The sequence below is a fragment of the Nipponia nippon genome, unplaced genomic scaffold (assembly GCF_047370975.1).
Source record: "Nipponia nippon isolate SJK-2023a ecotype South Korea unplaced genomic scaffold, ASM4737097v1 scaffold_13, whole genome shotgun sequence".
Lineage (NCBI taxonomy): Eukaryota > Metazoa > Chordata > Aves > Pelecaniformes > Threskiornithidae > Nipponia > Nipponia nippon.
Window position 1 is genome coordinate 17,053,414 of NW_028262324.1, and position 18,611 is coordinate 17,072,024.

At 58.2% G+C, this 18,611-nt stretch overlaps 2 protein-coding genes across 6 annotated transcripts; both read left to right on the forward strand.

Moving 5' to 3' along the window:
- The first annotated feature begins 458 nt into the window (after window positions 1-458).
- Window positions 459-12,855, forward strand: PCIF1 (phosphorylated CTD interacting factor 1). Of its 3 annotated transcripts, XM_087750043.1 has the most exons (17): window positions 459-614; window positions 854-962; window positions 3,716-3,854; window positions 4,055-4,179; window positions 4,645-4,782; window positions 5,205-5,335; window positions 5,573-5,727; window positions 5,964-6,111; window positions 6,320-6,403; window positions 7,179-7,278; window positions 7,489-7,651; window positions 8,515-8,687; window positions 9,186-9,272; window positions 9,784-9,968; window positions 10,459-10,552; window positions 10,774-10,949; window positions 11,760-12,855. In XM_087750043.1, the coding sequence occupies exons 3-17, from the start codon at window positions 3,731-3,733 to the stop codon at window positions 12,016-12,018; spliced, it is 2,142 nt and encodes a 713-aa protein (XP_087606169.1). In that variant the 5' UTR covers window positions 459-614; window positions 854-962; window positions 3,716-3,730; the 3' UTR covers window positions 12,019-12,855. The 3 variants fall into 3 exon arrangements, with proteins under 3 accessions (XP_087606169.1, XP_087606170.1, XP_087606171.1); XM_087750044.1 differs by lacking the exons at window positions 459-614; window positions 854-962 and adding an exon at window positions 992-1,307; XM_087750045.1 differs by lacking the exons at window positions 459-614; window positions 854-962 and adding an exon at window positions 1,349-1,495.
- A 168-nt stretch (window positions 12,856-13,023) lies between these two features.
- Window positions 13,024-18,148, forward strand: LOC104018333 (E3 ubiquitin-protein ligase RNF182-like). Of its 3 annotated transcripts, XM_087750049.1 has the most exons (3): window positions 13,024-13,578; window positions 14,311-14,621; window positions 16,604-18,148. In XM_087750049.1, exons 2-3 carry the CDS (start codon window positions 14,507-14,509, stop codon window positions 17,350-17,352), a joined length of 864 nt encoding a protein of 287 aa, XP_087606175.1. In that variant the 5' UTR covers window positions 13,024-13,578; window positions 14,311-14,506; the 3' UTR covers window positions 17,353-18,148. The 3 variants fall into 3 exon arrangements, with proteins under 3 accessions (XP_087606175.1, XP_087606177.1, XP_087606176.1); XM_087750051.1 differs by lacking the exon at window positions 14,311-14,621; XM_087750050.1 differs by lacking the exons at window positions 13,024-13,578; window positions 14,311-14,621 and adding an exon at window positions 16,085-16,162.
- The last annotated feature ends 463 nt before the right edge of the window (window positions 18,149-18,611 follow it).

Here is an 18,611-nt window from a genome sequence, read left to right on the forward strand (position 1 = left end):
GCAGGGGCGTGCGGGCGGACGCTCTCAGCAGAGGCCTCCCGTCAGCCGGCGGCACGGCGCTCGGGGCGGCCGGCTACCAGGGGCGGGCCGCGGGCTGAGGCCTCGGCGGGGAGCGGCCGCGGGGCGCCGCCGGGCGGAGGAAGCCCCGCTGCGGGCACCCAGCTGGGCCGCGGCCGCCGGCGCCAGCACATCAAGGCGCTGCCTCCGCCCTCGGGCCCGGCCGCCCGCTCCGCCCCGGCGCCGCCGCACTTCAAAGGCCCTTTGGCGGCGGCGGCTTGGGGCCTCGCCCTGCCTGCGGCAGGAACCGCCCGCGGCGGGCGGGCAGGGCCGCAGTGGCGGCCTGCGCGGCCCGAAATAGCGGCGGCGGCGCGGCCGCTCGGGACGGGACGGGGCGGGGCCCGGCCACGGCCACACCAAAGATGGCGCCGGGGCGGCGGGGCCGCGCAGGCGCCCGCGCCTGCGCGGTGGCGAGGGCGGGGCGGCCCCGCGCCTGCGCCCCGGCGGCCCGCGGTCCCGGCGCAAGATGGCGGCGGCGGGGCGGGCGAGGCGGAGGTGGGGCGGTGGCGAAAGACGCAGCGGCGCGCGGTGCCTGCAGCCCCCGACCTCACGCCCAGGTAAACGGCGCTGCCGCGCGGCCCGGGCCCGCCCCGCCGGCGGCGGAGGGGGGGAGGCGGGCGGGCGGCGGCGGCGGGGAGGCGGCGCAGGCCCGCGGCCGCCATCTTAGAGCGCGGCCGCCGCCGCCCGCCCGCCCCGGCTGCGCCCCGCGCCGCGCTCCCGCCGCTGCCGCCGCGCCTGCGCGCGCCCCGGCGGCTCCTCCCCCGCGCAGCGCCGTAACGGCCTCCTGTCTCCGCAGCGGCCCCCGCGGGCCAGGCGCGGGACGCCCCGCTATGAGGATGCGGCCCCGGCGCGCCAGCGGCGAGCACGGAGCGACGGCCACGCGTCCCGCCAGGCAGCCCGCCACCGTAAGTACTCGCCTGCCCGGGCGCGGGGCCTCCCGGCCTCCGCCCCGCTTAGCCCCTGCCCGCGGGCCGCTCCCGCAGAGCCGCCGCCGCCTCCGCTCAGCGCTCGCTGCGCGGCCGCCCGCTGGTCCCGGCCCGCCGCGCCGAGGAGCTCCGTCCCGTCGCCGCCGCCGGGAGGGCAGCCCCGGGAGCCTGCCCTCGGCGGGCAGGGCGCCGCGCTCCGGGCGCCGTTGCGTGCCGCTGGGGAGCTCCGTGCTCGGCTCGGCCCCGGCCCCCAGGAACGGGAGAAGCGCCGGTGGAAGGAGGCGGCGGCCCGGCCGCAGCCTCCCGCAGCAGCCTGGTTCTGGGGTGAGGGAGAGCCCTGCTGCGTCCCGGGGGGCTGTCGTCGCTCCCCTTTGTCTGCGTTCGCTCTCGTCTTGTGTACAACCCTACCTCGGCGAAATGGAAACAAACAACGGTCCTGTCCGCTGTACTTCTTTGCTTTGTGTCTTCTTCCGCCTCGCCGTGGTCTCCGGTTGTGCTGCTGCTCCTAGGCTGTAAGCTCTCGGGGCAGGGACAGCGTTCTGCCGCGTTTGTGAAGCACTGTATGCATTGCCGTGGTGTATAAAAACAATACCGTAACCACCATAAAGCGCTTGCTCTGGATCCCTTTCACTGTCTAAGTCCCAATACCGGTTACATAAAAGTAGAGTTGCTTCCGTCAGGATTCCTGTTAATTTGATTTTTCCCTTTTCCCAGACCTTAAGGGTGCCTGGATTTAATATTCATTAACATTGATCAAGTGATAAAGCTTCCTGTCTGCTTCCACCATTCTAGTTTATCCGTAAACGGGAAAAGGCAAAACCAGCGAGCCCTATTTGACAGCCGTTTTGAGCGATCAGTGGTGAAGAACACGGGCGAGGTGCTGCAGGCGGTGTGTGCTGTCCAGTCTAGGGAGATCTTGACACCCAGCACTGCCTGTAACTTCTTGAACTACACCCTTGGCTCACTTTGGGAGGTCTGGTCCTGTCAGTACATACCAGTTCATTATAACGCATTGTCTGTGTAATGTGCAGGACGCATCAGTGTCTCCATGTGCAAATATGTTTTTAGTTTAAGGAGGAGGAGCTAAACGCATCCCTCGGAAGTTACTGCACCTGCAGTGCTGCCCGGTGAGGCTCGTGCCTTGCGGCCCTGCAGCTCCGCTGGGCTCCCTCACGCTGGCGGCCCTGACAGTCTCTGAGCTCCTGCCGTGTCTCTTTGAGCTGGCTGGGGTAACCTTGCCGCCTTTCTGGCGGCTAGCTGACGCGAAGTGACTGCAGAGGGCACAGCGGGGTTGGAGTTCAGGAGGAAGCGGGAGTAAACGTATTGCGCAATGTTCACCTGCCGAGGCGATTAAATGATTGCATTGGTACGCTCTGCAGCAGACGCTTTCACCTCTGGGCTTGGTTATTGTTATCTGCCTAGTTCTGAGCAGAGACCGAAACTCCAGGTTTCTGCAGCGTCCCACGCCTTTCCTTGCTTACCCGTGCTGGAAGAACGGCAACACCTTCCAAGGTGCTGGAAGGGTCAAGCGTTCCTCACCCTGGCGTGCATCGCGCTGATTCCACAGCTGTACTATAGACAGCTTAGTGCCTGCTAATTCTTGATTGTTGTCAGCTCCTGCCATTCTGCTCTTCTGAAAGAGCCAGCGCAGTTTTTATGGACAGCAAGGGTGAATAATCCGAAATAACTTAGTGTGCGAACCAAACCAGGTTTTTTATTTAAGAGATGATATACAAGGGACCTACTGCTGGGGCTACTACAGTGTTCAGTTAAAAAACACACTTCTCTCTACAAGATTGTGCTACTGCGGCCCTAACTTCGGTGTTGTGCAGGGTGTCTCCAAAGGCCTGAATAGAGTTAAGTCGCTGAGGTAGACAGGAGTTATTCAAAATGCCTTGTTTCCCCCCAGTTCATTGCCAGTGTGTTTAGGGCTGCCAGAGAGGAGCAGTCTGCAGTGCTGTTTCAGAAACTTCCCCAGGGGGAAGAGCGGTGACTAAGAGAGGAAAAGCCTGGCTGTCTCTCTCCAGCTGGCAACATTAAATTATGATTAAGATGAGCTTTATTGTTTCAACAGACCCTTTTTTGCATAACTGTTGTTATGAAGATAAAAAAATACCAAAGGCTAAAACAGCCTGGCTGAGGCCTTACAGCCAGTCTTGGCCTGGGACATACCGAGGAATATACTTCAGGAGTTCCCAGCTCCTAGCCGGCGGTTATGTGAACCACAGACACTGTTATTAGTGAAGCACTAGGCCTATTTTATATAGCAGAAGTTTTTTCATAAAAGCCTTTTCTTTAAATTACGTGCAGTTTTGTGTGTGTGAATGTTGATTTAAACTGTCTCTGAGGATAACAGATCAGATATGGCTAGTAGTGTTAGCATGGCAGAAGGTGGTACGTGTTCACAGAGGAGTGTATTTTATTTTTTATGCTCTCGGTCCTGATGTATGGGACCAGGCGCTGCACTCTTAGGAGAGATCTAGCTGAAAAGTGAGTATTTTGAGTGTTGGCCTTAAGAACTCCCTGGTTGACACCGTTTAAAGCTCAGTATTCCTCATAGCTAGTTGTATCTAGGATATCAGGTATTTTTCAGGACTTAGGTGCTGTTTTCTGTGTATTGGTTCAAACCTGTTTTATTGTCAGAATGAGCTCGTAGTGCTACAGCTGAGTGGGCCAAGTGGATCTGGGATCTTTCCTGCTGTAACATGGATTTTCTGTGTACTTTTTTCTAGTGCGGTTGCTGAGAAATGGCCAATGAGAATCACGGAAGCCCTGCGGAAGAAGCGTCTCTCATGAGTCACTCACCTGGCACCTCCAACCAGAACCAGCCCAGTTCCCCCAAACCGATGCGACTGGTACAGGACCTGCCAGGTACCGACTCTGCTTTCGGGAAGGCCCAGCATGGAGTTCTGCAGGGCCCTGCTAGCAGGGGGGAGAAGGTGAAGCGAGGCCGCTAAGGGAGGCTAGGAACGATGCGTGTTTCAGAGTGCGCTGTGACAGTAGTGGGGCCCTGAGGGGCAGGGCTGTTATTCAGGACCGCTCCTCTCCTGACCCTCTCACTGTCTTCTCAGATGAGCTGCTGCAGGCTGGCTGGGAGAAGTGCTGGAGCAAGCGGGAGAACCGCCCTTACTACTTCAATCGCTTCACTAACCAGTCTCTGTGGGAAATGCCTGTCCTGGGACAGCACGACGTCATTGTAAGTCAGCACTCATCTCGAGGGGCTGTGCCTCTACTGGGATACTCTGCAAGGGCAGATGCCGTGGTCTTGTGGACTTCAGATTGCACGTGTGGGAGGGTCTTCTCTACCTTCAGAACTCCTTGCTGAGTCCAGTGTCTGGCTTGGTTCTGATGAAATGTTCCTCCTTCAGGTGCACGCTCAGGTAGTGCTGTTCCAGGTATAGCACACTGCTCAAAGAACACTCAACCTGGGGGAGTTGTGTTGCATTTTTTTCATCTAAGTCTTAAAAATAACCATACGGACACATGTCTAGAAGAGATTTTTTTAGCTTTCTGCAGGTGTGAGTATTGGTGTCCTTATTTCCATTCACGTGGGAGCCTGGGGCAGCGAAATGGGAAATTAAGAGGGCTTATTGCCTTTGTTTGGGACTCTGCAGTGGCAGCTGATGAACTAACGTGTGCTGTTGTTGTTGGATGCTCATAGTCAGACCCTCTGGGATTGAATGCGGCTCCGATGCCACTGGAAGGTGGGATGATGGATACCTCTGTGGAGAGCAAGCAAAGGAAGAGGAGATTCTCTGAGGAAGTTCCACTGAGCGGCAACAGTGTGAAAAAGGCCAAGGTGGGTCTGGTGCTGTGAAACAAATAGGCTTAAGGATGTTGTTCAAACTGAAACCTGGGGGGTCCGGAGCTTGGACCTGTTTTTTTTCAACTGTGCAAGGTCAGGCCACCCTAGTACAACTCAAGCTGTGACAGCTGACACTCAGAAAGTACAAAAGTGGCAGCAGACTCAGGTCCTTCCGAGTTGCCCTTTCTCTCTTACAGCCTGAGGTGGAGTTTGGGAGTTGGGAGATAACAGATTATGACTGAGAAACACGGTAGCTTGCATGTCCATGTTAGCTTACGCCAACAGCAGGCAAAATGTGTTCTAGCAATTCGCGGGCATATCCTGAGTGGTATACTGCTGCAGGATTGTTAGGTGTACTAGGCTGCTTCCCCTTTACCTGTCTCTGTGGGGCAGTAATTCATCTTTTACACGCCCAGGCGGATGTCCCAGGGAACCCAGCCGCTCAGTCAGTCCCCAGCTCTCCCAGTATTCCAGGAACCTCTGTTTTGAAGGCATGGTGTGTTTCACCTGAAGATAAACAGCAGGCAGCTCTTCTACGACCAACTGAGTGAGTTGTCTCCATTTGTCTTCTGTTCTTTTCTTGGTGGTAGATTAGAGACACCTGCTTTTCCAGACATCTTTGAAGAAGAATCTGAGGGCTCTAACACCTCCCTATATCTTTGCAAGGAGTTTTGATAGTTCAATTTCCTGGCTGGTAAAACAGCCCAAGGAAGCATCTTTAGAAGTAGTATTTGATACTTAGCCAATGATCTGGCCATCCTGATGACATTTGCTTCTGCCGTAGAGTATATTGGGACCTGGATATTCAGACAAATGCAGTGATTAAGCAGAGAGCACCATCTGAAGTGCTTTCTCCACACCCCGAGGTGGAGCTGCTTCGATCCCAGCTCATTCTCAAGCTGCGGCAACATTATCGTGAGCTCTGCCAGCAGCGAGAAGGTAAGTGTTTCTATTGGGCTCCCCTTATTTGTCTTATCAATCCTGCAGTACTGTGGGGTTCTTCCTTGTGGTTTATGTCTGTCTTCTCCTTGTGATCTCTTTTTGTGATGGTTATACTCTCTGTGACATTGTTGGTTGTGAACTCATGAGGCAGAACTCCAGTGCGATGATCCTTAACAGAGCTTCTGGGCATCTCTTTATCTCATTGATTAGCCCCTTTTTCTGTGCTTCTCCAGGGATTGACCCCCCAAGGGAGTCTTTTAATCGCTGGATGCTGGAGAGGAAGGTGGTTGATAAAGGGACAGATCCTCTTTTACCAAGCGACTGTGAGCCAGTAGTGTCTCCTTCCATGTTCAGAGAGATCATGAATGACATTCCCATCAGGTACTGCTCAAAGACAGGGCACCTTGCTGGGTTGTTTTTGTATTGGTCTGGTCCAGTGATTTAGCTGCTGCGGTTCTGTGCTTTTGTGTTTTACTTTCACTGATGAAGTGGTAGGGTGCTGGTGATGTAAAGCTTGGGAACTGGACCTGACCTCCATGCCTTTGTGGCAGCTGTGGAATTGATGCATGTGAATTTAAACTTACCTCAGGTTATCCAGAATCAAGTTCCGGGAGGAAGCCAAGAGACTGCTGTTCAAGTATGCCGAGGCTGCGAAACGGCTGATTGAATCCAGGTGGGAGTTCCTCTTACAGCGCTGTCACATTCAGAAAAGAGAAAAAGGTTATAGGGACTTTTAGAAGGGGCTACCGCATCCCACCTTATTCAGCATTGGTCATCATCTTACTGAGGAAGAGCAAGGTTAGGAACATACAGAAGAAAAACAATAGTGCTGCAGGCATCTTCTGATAGTAATGTTACAGTAAAATCTAATGTTAGGAAGCTGAATGTATGCAGAGACAAGTGAGAATCTGTGAAATACTGGATGTGGAATGCCTTCTGTCATTTATCCCTGAGAAAAAAACAAGAGTGCTTGGGCACTCACTGCTATTGAAGAGCAGCAAGCTTAGAGTGCTATTTTATTATACCATGTATGATTTTTCTGACAAGTTCTGCCACAGAATTGAGGAAGATAGCCTTGTGGCGAAAATAAAAAGCTTGTTAATGGGGTAGTTTTCTCAGAGTCACAAGCTCCTAGCAGTGGCTGCATTTGAAAATGAGAGGCAAGATCAAAATGGACCATTTCCATGATAGATAAATGCTTTATCTGCCTCTCCTGTTGCAGAGAGGACAGCAGACAGCTATACTGTGTTTTGGAGAGAGCATGGCAGTCCCTAGTCCTACAAATGTCTGGAAGCACTTTCCAGAGGAGGCCTGGGGGGGAGCAACAGGGTAGGGCCCTGAAGAAGTGTCAGCAGCTGTGTTCCCCTGCTGACAGAAGACCACTGTGGTGGGATGGAATATATTGCTGTGCAGCTGTGGGTTAAATTTTGCTTCTCCGTTTTGTGCAGGAGTGCTTCGCCAGACAGCAGGAAGGTGGTGAAGTGGAACGTGGAGGACACCTTCAGCTGGCTGCGACGGGACCATTCTGCCTCAAAGGAGGACTATATGGTCAGTGTCCCTCTGCTCATGCAGCTGAGTGCAGGGAGCCTGGGAAAAGGACGGGGGCGGTGTTTGGGGCCAGATGAAGGTCCTCCTGGAGAAGACTGCGATTGCTTTCCTTTGTGAAATGGGAGTGACAGCGGCATGGAGACTCTGCGTATCTCTGGGGTGTCCAGTGGTGGGCTGTGTAAGGGACCCTATGGTTCTCTGGTTCTGCAGGACCGCCTGGAGCACTTACGCAAACAATGTGGGCCCCATGTGTCTGCTGCAGCAAAGGACTCCGTTGAAGGCATCTGCAGTAAGATTTACTACATATCGCTTGAGTACGTCAAGCGGATCCGGGAGAAGCATCTTGCCATCCTCAAAGAGAACAATATATCTGGTACGCAGTCAGCTCTGAAGAGCTATAGGGCTACAGCACTGCAACATAAGGGCAGTTCAAATAGCATTATCCGTTGGGAGGGCTGCTCTGAGTCCACGGGGTTGAATTTGATAGAGTCAGAAATAGCCAGTCCAGCATAGGTCTTCACTGACAGAGTCACACGGTGCCTATGCAGTGGCAAGGTGTTTCCCCTCAGGTACTGTTACCGACTGTAATCTCCAATACCATAAATGTATGATTTGTCAGGATTAAGTAGCTTGTTAGGAGCTGACCACACTGAACTGGCTGTCCTCAGACTCCCTTCAGATCCCAGTGTCCGCCTCTTGCTGCTTGTTTTTGCCACTTGTCTTCCCACCCGATTGAATCCATTATTCTTTCCAACTGATCTTTCCCGTGAGCTTTTTTTTTTCTGGCTGAAGCTGAGGCTCAGCTGCTATCCGTGATGGCAGGAAGATTCCTTTGCCTCCTGCACTTGACAGCCTGGGAATATTTATTGTGTTTTGGATGAGTTTGGGGCAAACTGAAATAGCAACAGTAATGACAAGGAAAGTGTTTTGCTCGTCTGGAACATGCCTCATGACGCTGGAATGGTCGTGTACCATCTACAGGTCTGCTGTGTTAGAGATGGAGAAGTACTGCGAAATGGGTCCTCTCTATGCTCTAACAGTGGGTGATGGAATTAATTTGGGGAATCAGCTCTGAACCTAGGTAGCTGCCTACAAGATCTATGAAGGACCACCATGGTGGTTTTGGGGTGACCTCTTTAGCCCTATTCCTGTCACAGCATGTTTTGAGGTAGAAGGAAGATCTATCCCAAACATCCTTTGATTCTAATGGGCTGCCTTTCTCTTTATTCTCCGTAGCTGAGATAGAAGCTCCTGAAGTCCAGGACAGGCTCGTATACTGTTACCCAGTGAGACTGGCCATCCCCTCCCCACCACTCCCCAGCGTGGAAATGCACATGGAGAACAATGTGGCATGTGTGCGGTACAAGGGGGAGATGGTGAAAGTGAGCCGCAACTACTTCAGCAAGCTGGTAAGGGCTGACTGCCAGTCCTGCGTGACTTCACAAACTGGTCGTTGGTGAGAAGTTTTGTTTCTCCTTGTCCTCCGAGAGGAGGGACTGTGCAGAGGGATGGAGTGCTGACCTGGCGGAGGCTGTCAGATGCTGCCCTAATAGTAGCAGAAATGAGGACAGCTACTTTCGCCTTAGTTAGGGTCAGGCTTCTGTTGGCAGTACATACAAGGTGGTGGCGTGTATGCTTTGGATACATGCTGTGCTGCAGGAATGGTCCTACTCGCAGCAAGGCAGCCCATGCTGAGAGATGCTTGCTGATGTGGTACATTCATTCATGCTAGTAAAGAGCTTGTGGTTCACTCCCACGATAAAAGCAGATGTGCTGACAAGCCTCCATGCAGAGCCCCACCTGCTCCTGTTGTTCGTCAGTGTCCTTCTCCATGTCGTGGTACGGTTGTCTACTGTCTTACCTTTGTTGATTCTGTTTGTGTTTAACGGCCGAGCTTTCTCTTCCAGTGGCTTCTCTATCGGTACAGTTGCATTGACGACTCTGGCTTTGAAAAGTTTCTGCCCAGGGTTTGGTGCCTTCTCCGTCGATATCAGGTACTGTCTTATCACAGTTGTCATACATCAGAAAGCCTTAGTAATAGTGGGGAACTGAACTTGTTGTCTTTGCTCTGGGGGAGGTCTGCAGCTCTGGGAGCCTGGTGCAAAATAAGGCTTAAACTGGGCCTATTGTCTGCTCCTGGTGTTTTGAGATTGGACTGCAGTCTGGGAAGCAATTGTGATCTTGACAGGAGACCTCGGGGGGAGTAAAGATAAATTTTTATGAAAGAAACCTTCAGTAGGTCTTGACTCTGAGGGCCAGCTAAAGGTTCATGGCGGGTATATGTGAAAATTGACGGTTGGTTTGTGGGGCCTGACTTGGATGAAATATCTAAAGAGCGTTCTTGGGTACATGCAGGGGACCTACACGAATTTGAGAAAGGACGAGGGGGCCCTGCATACCTAGAGGAGTGGGTGCATGGACGTGTGACCCTGGGTCCGTGGTCAGTGAAGGGAGCAGCAGGAACAGCGAGTGCAGGCACAGCTCACCGGGGTTTGCTCTCCTCAGATGATGTTCGGTGTGGGTCTGTACGAAGGAACTGGTCTGCAGGGGGCACTTCCCGTGCACGTCTTCGAAGCCCTCCACAAGCTCTTTGGAGTGAGTTTTGAATGCTTTGCCTCGCCCCTGAATTGCTATTTTAAACAGTACTGTTCGGCCTTCTTGGATACAGACGGGTATTTTGGATCCAGGGGGTGAGTCTTACGTTCCGGTGCCTTTGCTGTGTTTCTGTGTGGGTGTGTGCACGTGCGATGACTCAAGACAGGCTGACGTGTCTTGTGCGTTCAGGGCGGTAGCTGGTTGTGGGATATCTGCTCAGAAGGATGTGTGCTTCAGGCCTGCCTGAAGGCAATGAGCGGACACAGACTGGCTGTGAAGCCGTCAGGAGTGTGCCGTTAGTCTAGTTAGAGAGCTCTGATCCCTGCAGTTTATAGGTCTGCCCTTGTTCCAAAGAACCCAGGCCCTCAAGCAGTCAGCTTGAATCATCACTCTCCTTCAGTGACTACAGGTGGAGCGTGTCCCCAGTGACCAGTCCCACTGTTAGAAGCGGCAGGCCCTGTACTGCTGGGGATTCAGGCTTTCTGAGAGTATGACTGTGCCTTTTCTGAGGAAACGGATGCTTTTTAAGGTGTGAAAACTAGAATTCTAGCCTCTCTGATAGGCATCTTTGCCTTTTTCCTCCAGCCCGTGCCTGGATTTCTTCCCTATAAGTGGCTCTTTTGAGGCAAATCCTCCGTTCTGTGAGGAGCTGATGGATGCCATGGTCTCTCACTTTGAGGTACGTTCGCTCTCCTGTGGAGTTGTTCTGAACAGAGCTGTGCAGCCAGTCCTCTTCCCCCCACTGCTCCTGCACCCTCGCAGCAGGGCCGTAATGCAGAAGGCAATGGACGGTGACTGCTGCAGCACCGCTCCAGAAGCAGGACCGTTTCCTTTCAGTAGAACTCATTAGACATCATTGTTCAGCCAGCGCTGAGATTGTTCGCTTTCTTGTTGAACTAGAAACTGCTGGAGAACTCCAGTGAGCCTCTCTCCTTTATTGTATTCATCCCCGAGTGGCGGGACCCTCCTACACCAGCCCTGATCCGCATGGAGCAGAGCAAGTTCAAGCGGCACCAGCTCATCCTGCCAGCCTTCGATCATGAATACCGCAGCGGGTCTCAGCACGTCTGCAAAAAGTAGGCAGACCTTTTTCTTGGGTCCTTCTGGGATTGCGTTTCCGAAGCCATATGACAGAAATATCCTATCCCACGTTGAAATCAGTGGGAAGCAGGGAGCAGGCAAGGAAAACCGCTGTGCATAGCCACCCTGGATTTTTGAGATAGGCACAGAGAGTGTTGTGAATTTCACGTTTGTTTAATGACCACTGAGGTGTTTCAGTAACAAAAAGCTTGTGAGTGGTGTATTCCTTGGTACAAGTCCAGTCTGAACAGGTCATACGTGTGGTGCTGCAGTGATCACCTGTGCTCCTCTGCCAGCCCTCCGAGCTGCTGAGCCAGCTGAGCCGCGTTTCCAAGCGCCGCAGCAATTGGGTGTCACGCGGGGGGAAGCAGAAGCAAGGGGCAGGGAGGAGCTTGGTCCTCAGCGGAGCAAGCTGGCCCTTGGTCTGCTGTTCAAGCAACAACTTGCTTAAACGCTAAGATCTCTGTACCTGATTACGGTTGATGCTTTACCGTGGTGAGTTTCCTGCAGGGGCAGCGATGTCCCGGTGCATGTGCTGCTAGAGAGCAACGTGGCTATGCAGCATCAGTGCTTCCCCTCTGAAAGTTCATCAGCCTCTACCTTTACTCAGAAATGCCTGATGCTGCACCCTGCCTGCTCTTTTCCTCAGAATAATGAGAGGAAAGGACAGAGATGAATACTTGGCCTAAACATGGCACACGGAAGAGGAGGGGAAGGTGCTAGGAAGTGGATCTGGGTGGCAGTTGCATGACTTCTGGGCAGGTGGGCCAGGGGAGATGCTGAGTGCCCGTTGTCTTCCCTTGCAGAGAGGAGATGTACTACAAGGCCGTGCACAACACAGCCGTCCTCTTCCTGCAGAACAGCGCGGGCTTTGCCAAGTGGGAGCCCACGCCGGAGCGGCTGCAGGAGCTCGTTGCAGCCTACAAGCATTCAGGCCGGACCCTGAGCTCCTCATCCTCCTCCTCCTCCTCCTCATCCTCCTCCTCCTCCTCCTCCTCCACAGCAGACAAAGAGCGGGAGCTGGGCCGAGAGCAAAGCAGCAGCCGGGAGACTAATCCCAACTAAGGTGCAGAGGTGCAAGGCAGCAGGGGAGGTGCCGGCAGCCCCAAGGAGGCTTGCCAGGGCAGTGGAGAGACTGCTGGCTGCGTAGCACTGGCCCAGGGGACTCCTGCGCAGCAGCTCCACGGCACCTGCTTTCCTCTGCAAACTGCACGCCACCTCCGCCCAGGAGCACCGGGGAGCGCCCAGCCGCTGGCGGGGAGAGGAGGCTCAGTTGCGGCCCTCGCCGGAGGGCAAGGGAACCCAGCGTGGCGCAGCAGGAGGAGCAGGCAGCCCCTTTGACGCCAGAGCGCTGAGGGAAGGGGCAGCCAGAGCTGGGACGCACGCACGGGCAGAAGGACGGCGGGACAGATGGAGGGATGGATGACAAGCGCGAGTGCTCGGCGCCCAGCGCCGCGGCTGGAGGGGCCCCGGCAGCTGGCCGCAGCCCGGCACCGGCAGGAGAAGGGCGGGCAGAGCCTGGGGGCTCCTGCGGCCAGACTGGCACCAGCACAGCTCCGTGTCCATAGTGTAAATAGTTCTGTCCATGGCGCCCCTGCTCCTCGCAGGGCTGCTCCCATTGCATCCGTGTTTCTTTCCCACATGTGTGAGTCCCGTGTTTGCCGACGCTGTGTACCGTATGGGGAGGAGCGGAGAAGAGGAGTTTCTTTGGTGTGTAAAGATGTCTTTGCAGCTGTTTTGTAGTCGTTGTGGTTTTTATGCGGAGCCTCCGGGCTTTATTTAACCTCCTTGGGTTTTGTTTTGTAAGGATTAATTTAACACCGCTAACCATTTTATTACTTTTATCAAGAAGAGCAAAGTCTATTTTTGATTTCTGTTTCCTAGTTCTTAGGAACATTAAAAACCAGCATACAGCTCTGCCCCGTGTCCGTGCCTTTCCTTCTCTGTCGGCCAGGTGCTGTGGTCACCCCCTGCCCTCGCCTCTGTCTCGCTCTGGACGAAAGGCAGAAGAACGTTGGGTTTTTTCAGACCGATCCGGCATCTGACCCGCTCCATGCTGCAGTGCCCTCATGGTGAATTTTTTTTCCTAATGACCAGTGTGAACTCCCTGCAGCAGCCTGACCACCCCCGTCTTGGTTCGTTGTCTGCCGCTACTGTGAGGAGCTGGGCTTTCTCTTCCCTGCAGTGGCCCTCCAAGAAGCGCGGGCAGCTGTAATCGCCCTCAACCTCTTCAGGGCAGAACCAGCCAGCCTCTCCCTGCGGGGCCTCTGCTCCGGGGCTCAGCGCTTGCGTTGCCCTTCGCCCCCCGATCAGGGAGGCCCAGCCTGAGCTGTGTTGCAGGCCCAGCCTCATCGGCATGGAGCAGCGACCGGCGCGGTGGTGAGGGAGCCTGGCTGGGCTTTCCTGCAGGCAGCGCCCAGCACTGGCCTGGGGCAGGGGTGTCTGCGGGAGTGGGGAGAGCTCCTGGGTAGAGCAGCCTGGGGGTCGATGTGCCGCGCTGCTGAAGTGCAGACCTTCCCTGGCTGGACTGGTCTTGCTTCAGCTTCCAGCCGTCGCTCTCGCCCTGTCCCTGGCTGTTGGACTGAAGAATCGTTTACTACCACCAGTCTCTTCTGGCCTAACGAGGTGAGGGCGGCTCTGGAGGTTAAAAGCCCTGGTAGTTCTCTGACGCAGCTTTTTGGGGGTTTGGGAATTTCACGGCTTTACCCCTAGAGCCCCCCCTGCTTCTGGACGGGCTGCAGGCACTGGGGAAGCCAGTTGGCACCGGGGAAGCCAGTCCGCCCCGGCTGGGTTTTGCTGTCCCAAAGGAAAGTGGCTCTGGGGTGGGTTACCGTTGCCTGTGTGACCTTGCAGCCTTGCGGTGCTGCATATCTCAGCACAGATCAAACAGGTTGTGAGGTTTATTAGTTAAAAGCTGGGAGACAAGGAAGTGCCACGAGTCGTGGGTCCGTGTCGTGCACGTGGTGTTCCGCGGCCAGCAGCACTGGTGCCGCGGCAGTGCCAGTGCTGCGCTGCGGCGGGCAGGAACAGCCCAGCGCCCCGCACTGCCTGCTCGCAGCATCTCTGCAGCTCTCCAGGGATGCTTTCAACAACAGAGATGAGGAAATCACTGACCTCCTTTAATGACAGAACAGTTGGGAACTCTGTCAGTGAAGGCAGCAGTTTGTAAAGCCTTTTTTTCCTTTTATTTGTTATTTTGAGCCGAGGCAGGCTGCTCCTGAAGTGCAGGTGACCAGAGACGCACACTGGTGCTCGGAAGTTCAGCAAACCTACTCCTTGGCCAGCCTGTCCTTACCGAGTCCTTTGTCTTGCTCCCTCGGGTGGTGACCAAGTACCTTGTTATGTATTTAATTGCAGGAGCACGCTGGGAGCCAAGCCCTGGCAGCAGAGGTCGGTGGGCTCTGGCTCTGGCAGAGCGCAGGGACAAAGCGAGAGCTGGTGGAGGGGCCGGGGGCGCGTGGCTGGGACAAGGAGCAGGTTCTGCTCGCAGGACTCAGCTGCCCGATGCTCGAGGCAGCAAGACTGGCCGGCATGGGGCACCTCCATCAGCCCGATGCCAAGACGGGAGGTGACGCTGCCCACTGAGACACTCGGCGGTGGCCGTCCCGCAGTGCTCGGGACTGCTTGCTGCCCAGCCGAGCCGGTACCAAGGGGGAAGCCAAGGGCAGGTGACTGAGGCCAGGCCAGCAAGGGCTGTGCGAGGGGCTGAGGTGGCGGGGGGAGCCAGGGGATGCAGCTGGGAACGGTGGGGCTATGAGCAGGACTGGGGGGACGAGGTCACGCCTGGAGCTGGACGTTGCCTGGTCCCCTGGAGTAAATTCTTTCAGACTCTGCCAAACCTTTACGATTTGAACTAAAAGGCCTCTCGCTGACGCTGCTCCGGGCGGCTGCAGACCAAGAAGCCGCTCTGGCGGGGGCTGGAGCTGCAGCCCAGCACTGCGCTCATCAGGGTGTGGGCAATAATTACCTGGGCAGTTCACGGAGCTCAGTAAGCAGGGTAGAGTGCGCATGGAGAAAAAGAAACTGTAATTTTCTTGTTAACCAGCATAGACGCCCTGTCCTGCGCCCCGAGGGGGCTGAGAGCAGCGAGGTGTGACCCTGTCACTGGCGGGGGGCTGGAAACCCCCGGCAGCACCCGGGCTCAGGCCTGTCCCCGGGTCAGCCGTCGCAGTGTGGGGTCCCCGCCGTCACCCCCGCAAGCGCTGCCAGCCGTGGTGGCTGGTCGCTGCCGCTCTGGGGAGGAATCAGCGCTGCCAACCTGCCTCTAGCACTGGGCGGCGGGGGCTCTGAGGGCTGCGGCCCCTCGGGGCTGCTGGAGGCGCCCCTGAAGGCTCTGCAGCCGGGGGGGCGGATTTGGCACAGGCTGGGGAGACCGAACCGTGGAGGGGGACGCTCCAAGGGCTCGGCCGCGCTCAGCCTGGCTCTGGCAAATGCTGCAGCTCCCGGGTGCCCCCGGCCCTGGCTCCGCGGGGCGCAGGAGCGGGACAGGGTCGCCGGGCACACGATGGCGGTGCCGAGCGTTTCTCTGCACCCCGGGACCCCCGTGCGGGCGACGCGCCGGGCCCCGGGACGGGAGTGCGGAGCCCTCCCCGCTGGGCGCTTCAAGCCTGAAGCCGCTTCTCTCCCCGGGGCGGAGCAGGAGCCGCCCGTTCCCAGGCCGGGGAAGGGGAGAGGATCCGCCCGTGCCGCGGGAGCCCTCAGGACCCCGCTCTGCGGCCGCCCTCTCCCCGGGGCCGGGGCTGCAGAGCCCCAGGGGCCGCTCCTGCAGCCCCCAGGGAGGGAAGGAGCCTCCTCGGGGCTGCCCGGCAGCGGGGCTGCAGGAGCCGCACCGACCCCCGCACCCGCCCGCTGCAGCCCGGCGGGGTCCGGGGGTCCCCTCTGCCCCGGCGGTGCCCTGTGGCGCGGGCGGGCCTCACCCTGCCCCAGCGGGGGTTCCGCTGGCCCCCGGCGCCGGTACCGGCCGGCCCAGCATCCGCCTCCCGCTCCGCGTTGCCAGGCCAACGCCGCGGAGGATGCTGGCAGCCCCTGCGCCGGGGCTGCCTCCGCAGCGTGGCGGGCAGCGCGTCCCACGCCGCCCCATGGGGCAGCCGCCGCCGCCGGCACCCTGCCTGCCTCTGCGGACGGGGCCGCAGCCCGGCCCGCCGGGGCCGCAGGGCCCGGCCCCGACCCGCGGCCGCCTCCCACGCAGGAGCCCCGGCGCGGACCGCAGGTACGGGGGGTGCGGGCTGGGCGCCGGCTCGCCCCGCTGCCGGGGCGGGGGCGGGGGGCGCTGCAGGGCAGGGGGTCCCGGCAGCCAGCGGCGCCCGGGGTCCGGAGCCCCGGGGAACCCGCAGGCACGGGGAGGGACACGCTGCACCCGGGACCTGGGCCCCCACCCTGCAGCCGGTCCCGTCCCCCGGGAAAGCTGCCTCCCTCCCGCCCAGACGCGGAGGCCGGGATGGGGGCGAGTCCCAGCGCCGGCGGCACCAGCCGGTGGTCGGAGCCGGGCTGTGCCGGCCCCGGGAGGGGGCTGCTGCCGGTGCCCTGCGCCCCCGGCTCTGCTCTGCCATGGGGCCCCCGGGGCTGACCGGGACCCTGCCCGTGGGGCGCAGCAGGGCCCGGGAACCTGCGCCCCGAGCCCTCGCTCACAGCAGTTTCCCTCTCCCCCCAGCCCCCAGCCAGCCCTCCGGGAGCATGGCCCAGCAGGATGGCGAGCGGGGGCCTCAGACGATGGCACTCATGGCCCCCGAGCTGGAGTGCAAGATCTGCTACAGCCGCTACGATGCCCGCGCCCGCAGACCCAAGCTGCTCTGCTGCGGCCACCGCCTCTGTGCCAAGTGCCTGCGCAAGATGGTGGCACTGGGGGACGCGTCGCCCCACCAGCTCCGCTGCCCCTTTTGCCGCCGGCACAGCCCGGTGCCTGGTGGGGACGTGCAGCGTCTGGAGGATGACGGTGAAGCGCTGACACTGCTGACAGGCCATGAACGGGCCAAGAAGCAGGGTCCCCCCCGGTCCCCTGAGGTCCTCCTCTGCCCCAGTGTGCTGGAGCCCGCACCTGGCCCCGACTGCCTGGTCGTCACCATCCTGGAGGTGCCGGAGGACGTGGCCCCACCGGAGGGCCTGGGCAGGCTGGAGGTGGTGCGGCTGTACCGCCCAGCCAGCCTTGGCACGCTGCCCTGCCACGGCCCTGGGCAGAAGTGCCGCTCCTGGGGGTGGCGAGCCATCCCCCGCTTCATCCTGGGCGTCCTCTGCCTCCTCTACTTCAGCTCCCTGCCCTTTGGCATCTACCTCCTGCTCATCGAGCACCACAGCCTGGGCATCGTCTTGGTCAGCCTCGTGCCCTCCACCCTCCTCCTCTGCATCATCTACAGCCTCTGCCAGTGTCTGTGCCGGGAGCTCTTCGGGTTCCCCCGCTCCTGACCCTGCATGGCCAAGCCCTGTGCCCGCACCGGGGAGGCTTTAGGCACCTGGGAGCGTTGTCCCTTGGGGTACGGGTGTTTTCTGACCCACAGTGTGGCAGTGTACCTGGACCACAGGGAGATGCTCAGCGCCTATTGCCTTCCCTTGCGGAACACTGCAGGCTTTGCCAAGTGCGAGCTCATGCCAGAGTGGCTGCAGGAGCTTGTTGCAGCCTCCAAGCGTTCAGGCCAGCCCCCAGGCCCTCGTCCTCCTCCTCAGCAGACAAAGAGTGGGAGCTGGGCCGAGAGAAAAGCAGCAGCCGGGAGATTAATCCCAGCTAAGGAAGCACGAGTGCTCGGCGCCCAGCGCCACGGCTGGAGGGGCCCCGGCAGCTGGCTGCAGCCTGGCGCCGGCAGGAGAAGGGCGGGCAGAGCCTGGGGGCTCCTGCGGCCAGACTGGCACCAGCACAGCTCCGTGTCCATAGTGTAAATAGTTCTGTCCATGGCGCCCCTGCTCCTCGCAGGGCTGCTCCCATTGCAGCTGTGTTTCTTTCCCACATGTGTGAGTCCCGTGTTTGCCGACGCTGTGTACCGTATGGGGAGGAGCGGAGAAGAGGAGTTTCTTTGGTGTGTAAAGATGTCTTTGCAGCTGTTTTGTAGTCGTTGTGGTTTTTATGCGGAGCCTCCGGGCTTTATTTAACCTCCTTGGGTTTTGTTTTGTAAGGATTAATTTAACACCGCTAACCATTTTATTACTTTTATCAAGAAGAGCAAAGTCTATTTTTGATTTCTGTTTCCTAGTTCTTAGGAACATTAAAAGCCAGTGTACAGCTCTGCCCCGTGTCCATGCCTTCCCAGGGGTCCTGGTCCCCTCTCCCCTCCCCAGCCAGCTGCCTCGGCCCCACTTGTCATCCTGGGGCTGCGCGGAGCCGCCTGCCACAAGCCCGGCCCCGGGGGGACGGGGGGAGCCCGGTGGGTCTGAGCCCGGTCCTGGCAGTCAATGTCCCCTTCAGCAAGCGGATGGGCGCTGCCGGTCCCCCCGCCGTGTCCCTCGTGTGCAGTGCCTCCCGCGTGTCCCTGCCCCGTAGCACAGCGCTGTGACGGCCACCCCAGCCCTGCGCCCTGCGCGTGGGCCCTTCCCACGGGTGACTCCGGGCCTCCAGGGAGGGGAGAAGGCGTCAGGAAGGCATCGAATCGCCTGGAAACGCTGCTGCTCTTCCTCTGCCAGCCGGGGGAACCCCCTCGAGGACCCCAGCTGGCAGCGCGGCCCAGCACACAGGA

Coding starts and splice junctions, on each gene's coding strand:
- PCIF1 (XM_087750043.1), top strand. CDS start 3,731: ATGGCCAATGAGAATCACGGAAGCCCTGCGGAAGAAGCGTCTCTCATG. Junction 7,279..7,488: donor CCTCAAAGGAGGACTATATG/GTCAGTGTCCCT, acceptor CTGGTTCTGCAG/GACCGCCTGGAGCACTTACG. Junction 9,273..9,783: donor GCCTTCTCCGTCGATATCAG/GTACTGTCTTAT, acceptor TGCTCTCCTCAG/ATGATGTTCGGTGTGGGTCT.
- LOC104018333 (XM_087750049.1), top strand. CDS start 14,507: ATGCCAAGACGGGAGGTGACGCTGCCCACTGAGACACTCGGCGGTGGC. Junction 14,622..16,603: donor AAGGGGGAAGCCAAGGGCAG/GTGACTGAGGCC, acceptor CTCTCCCCCCAG/CCCCCAGCCAGCCCTCCGGG.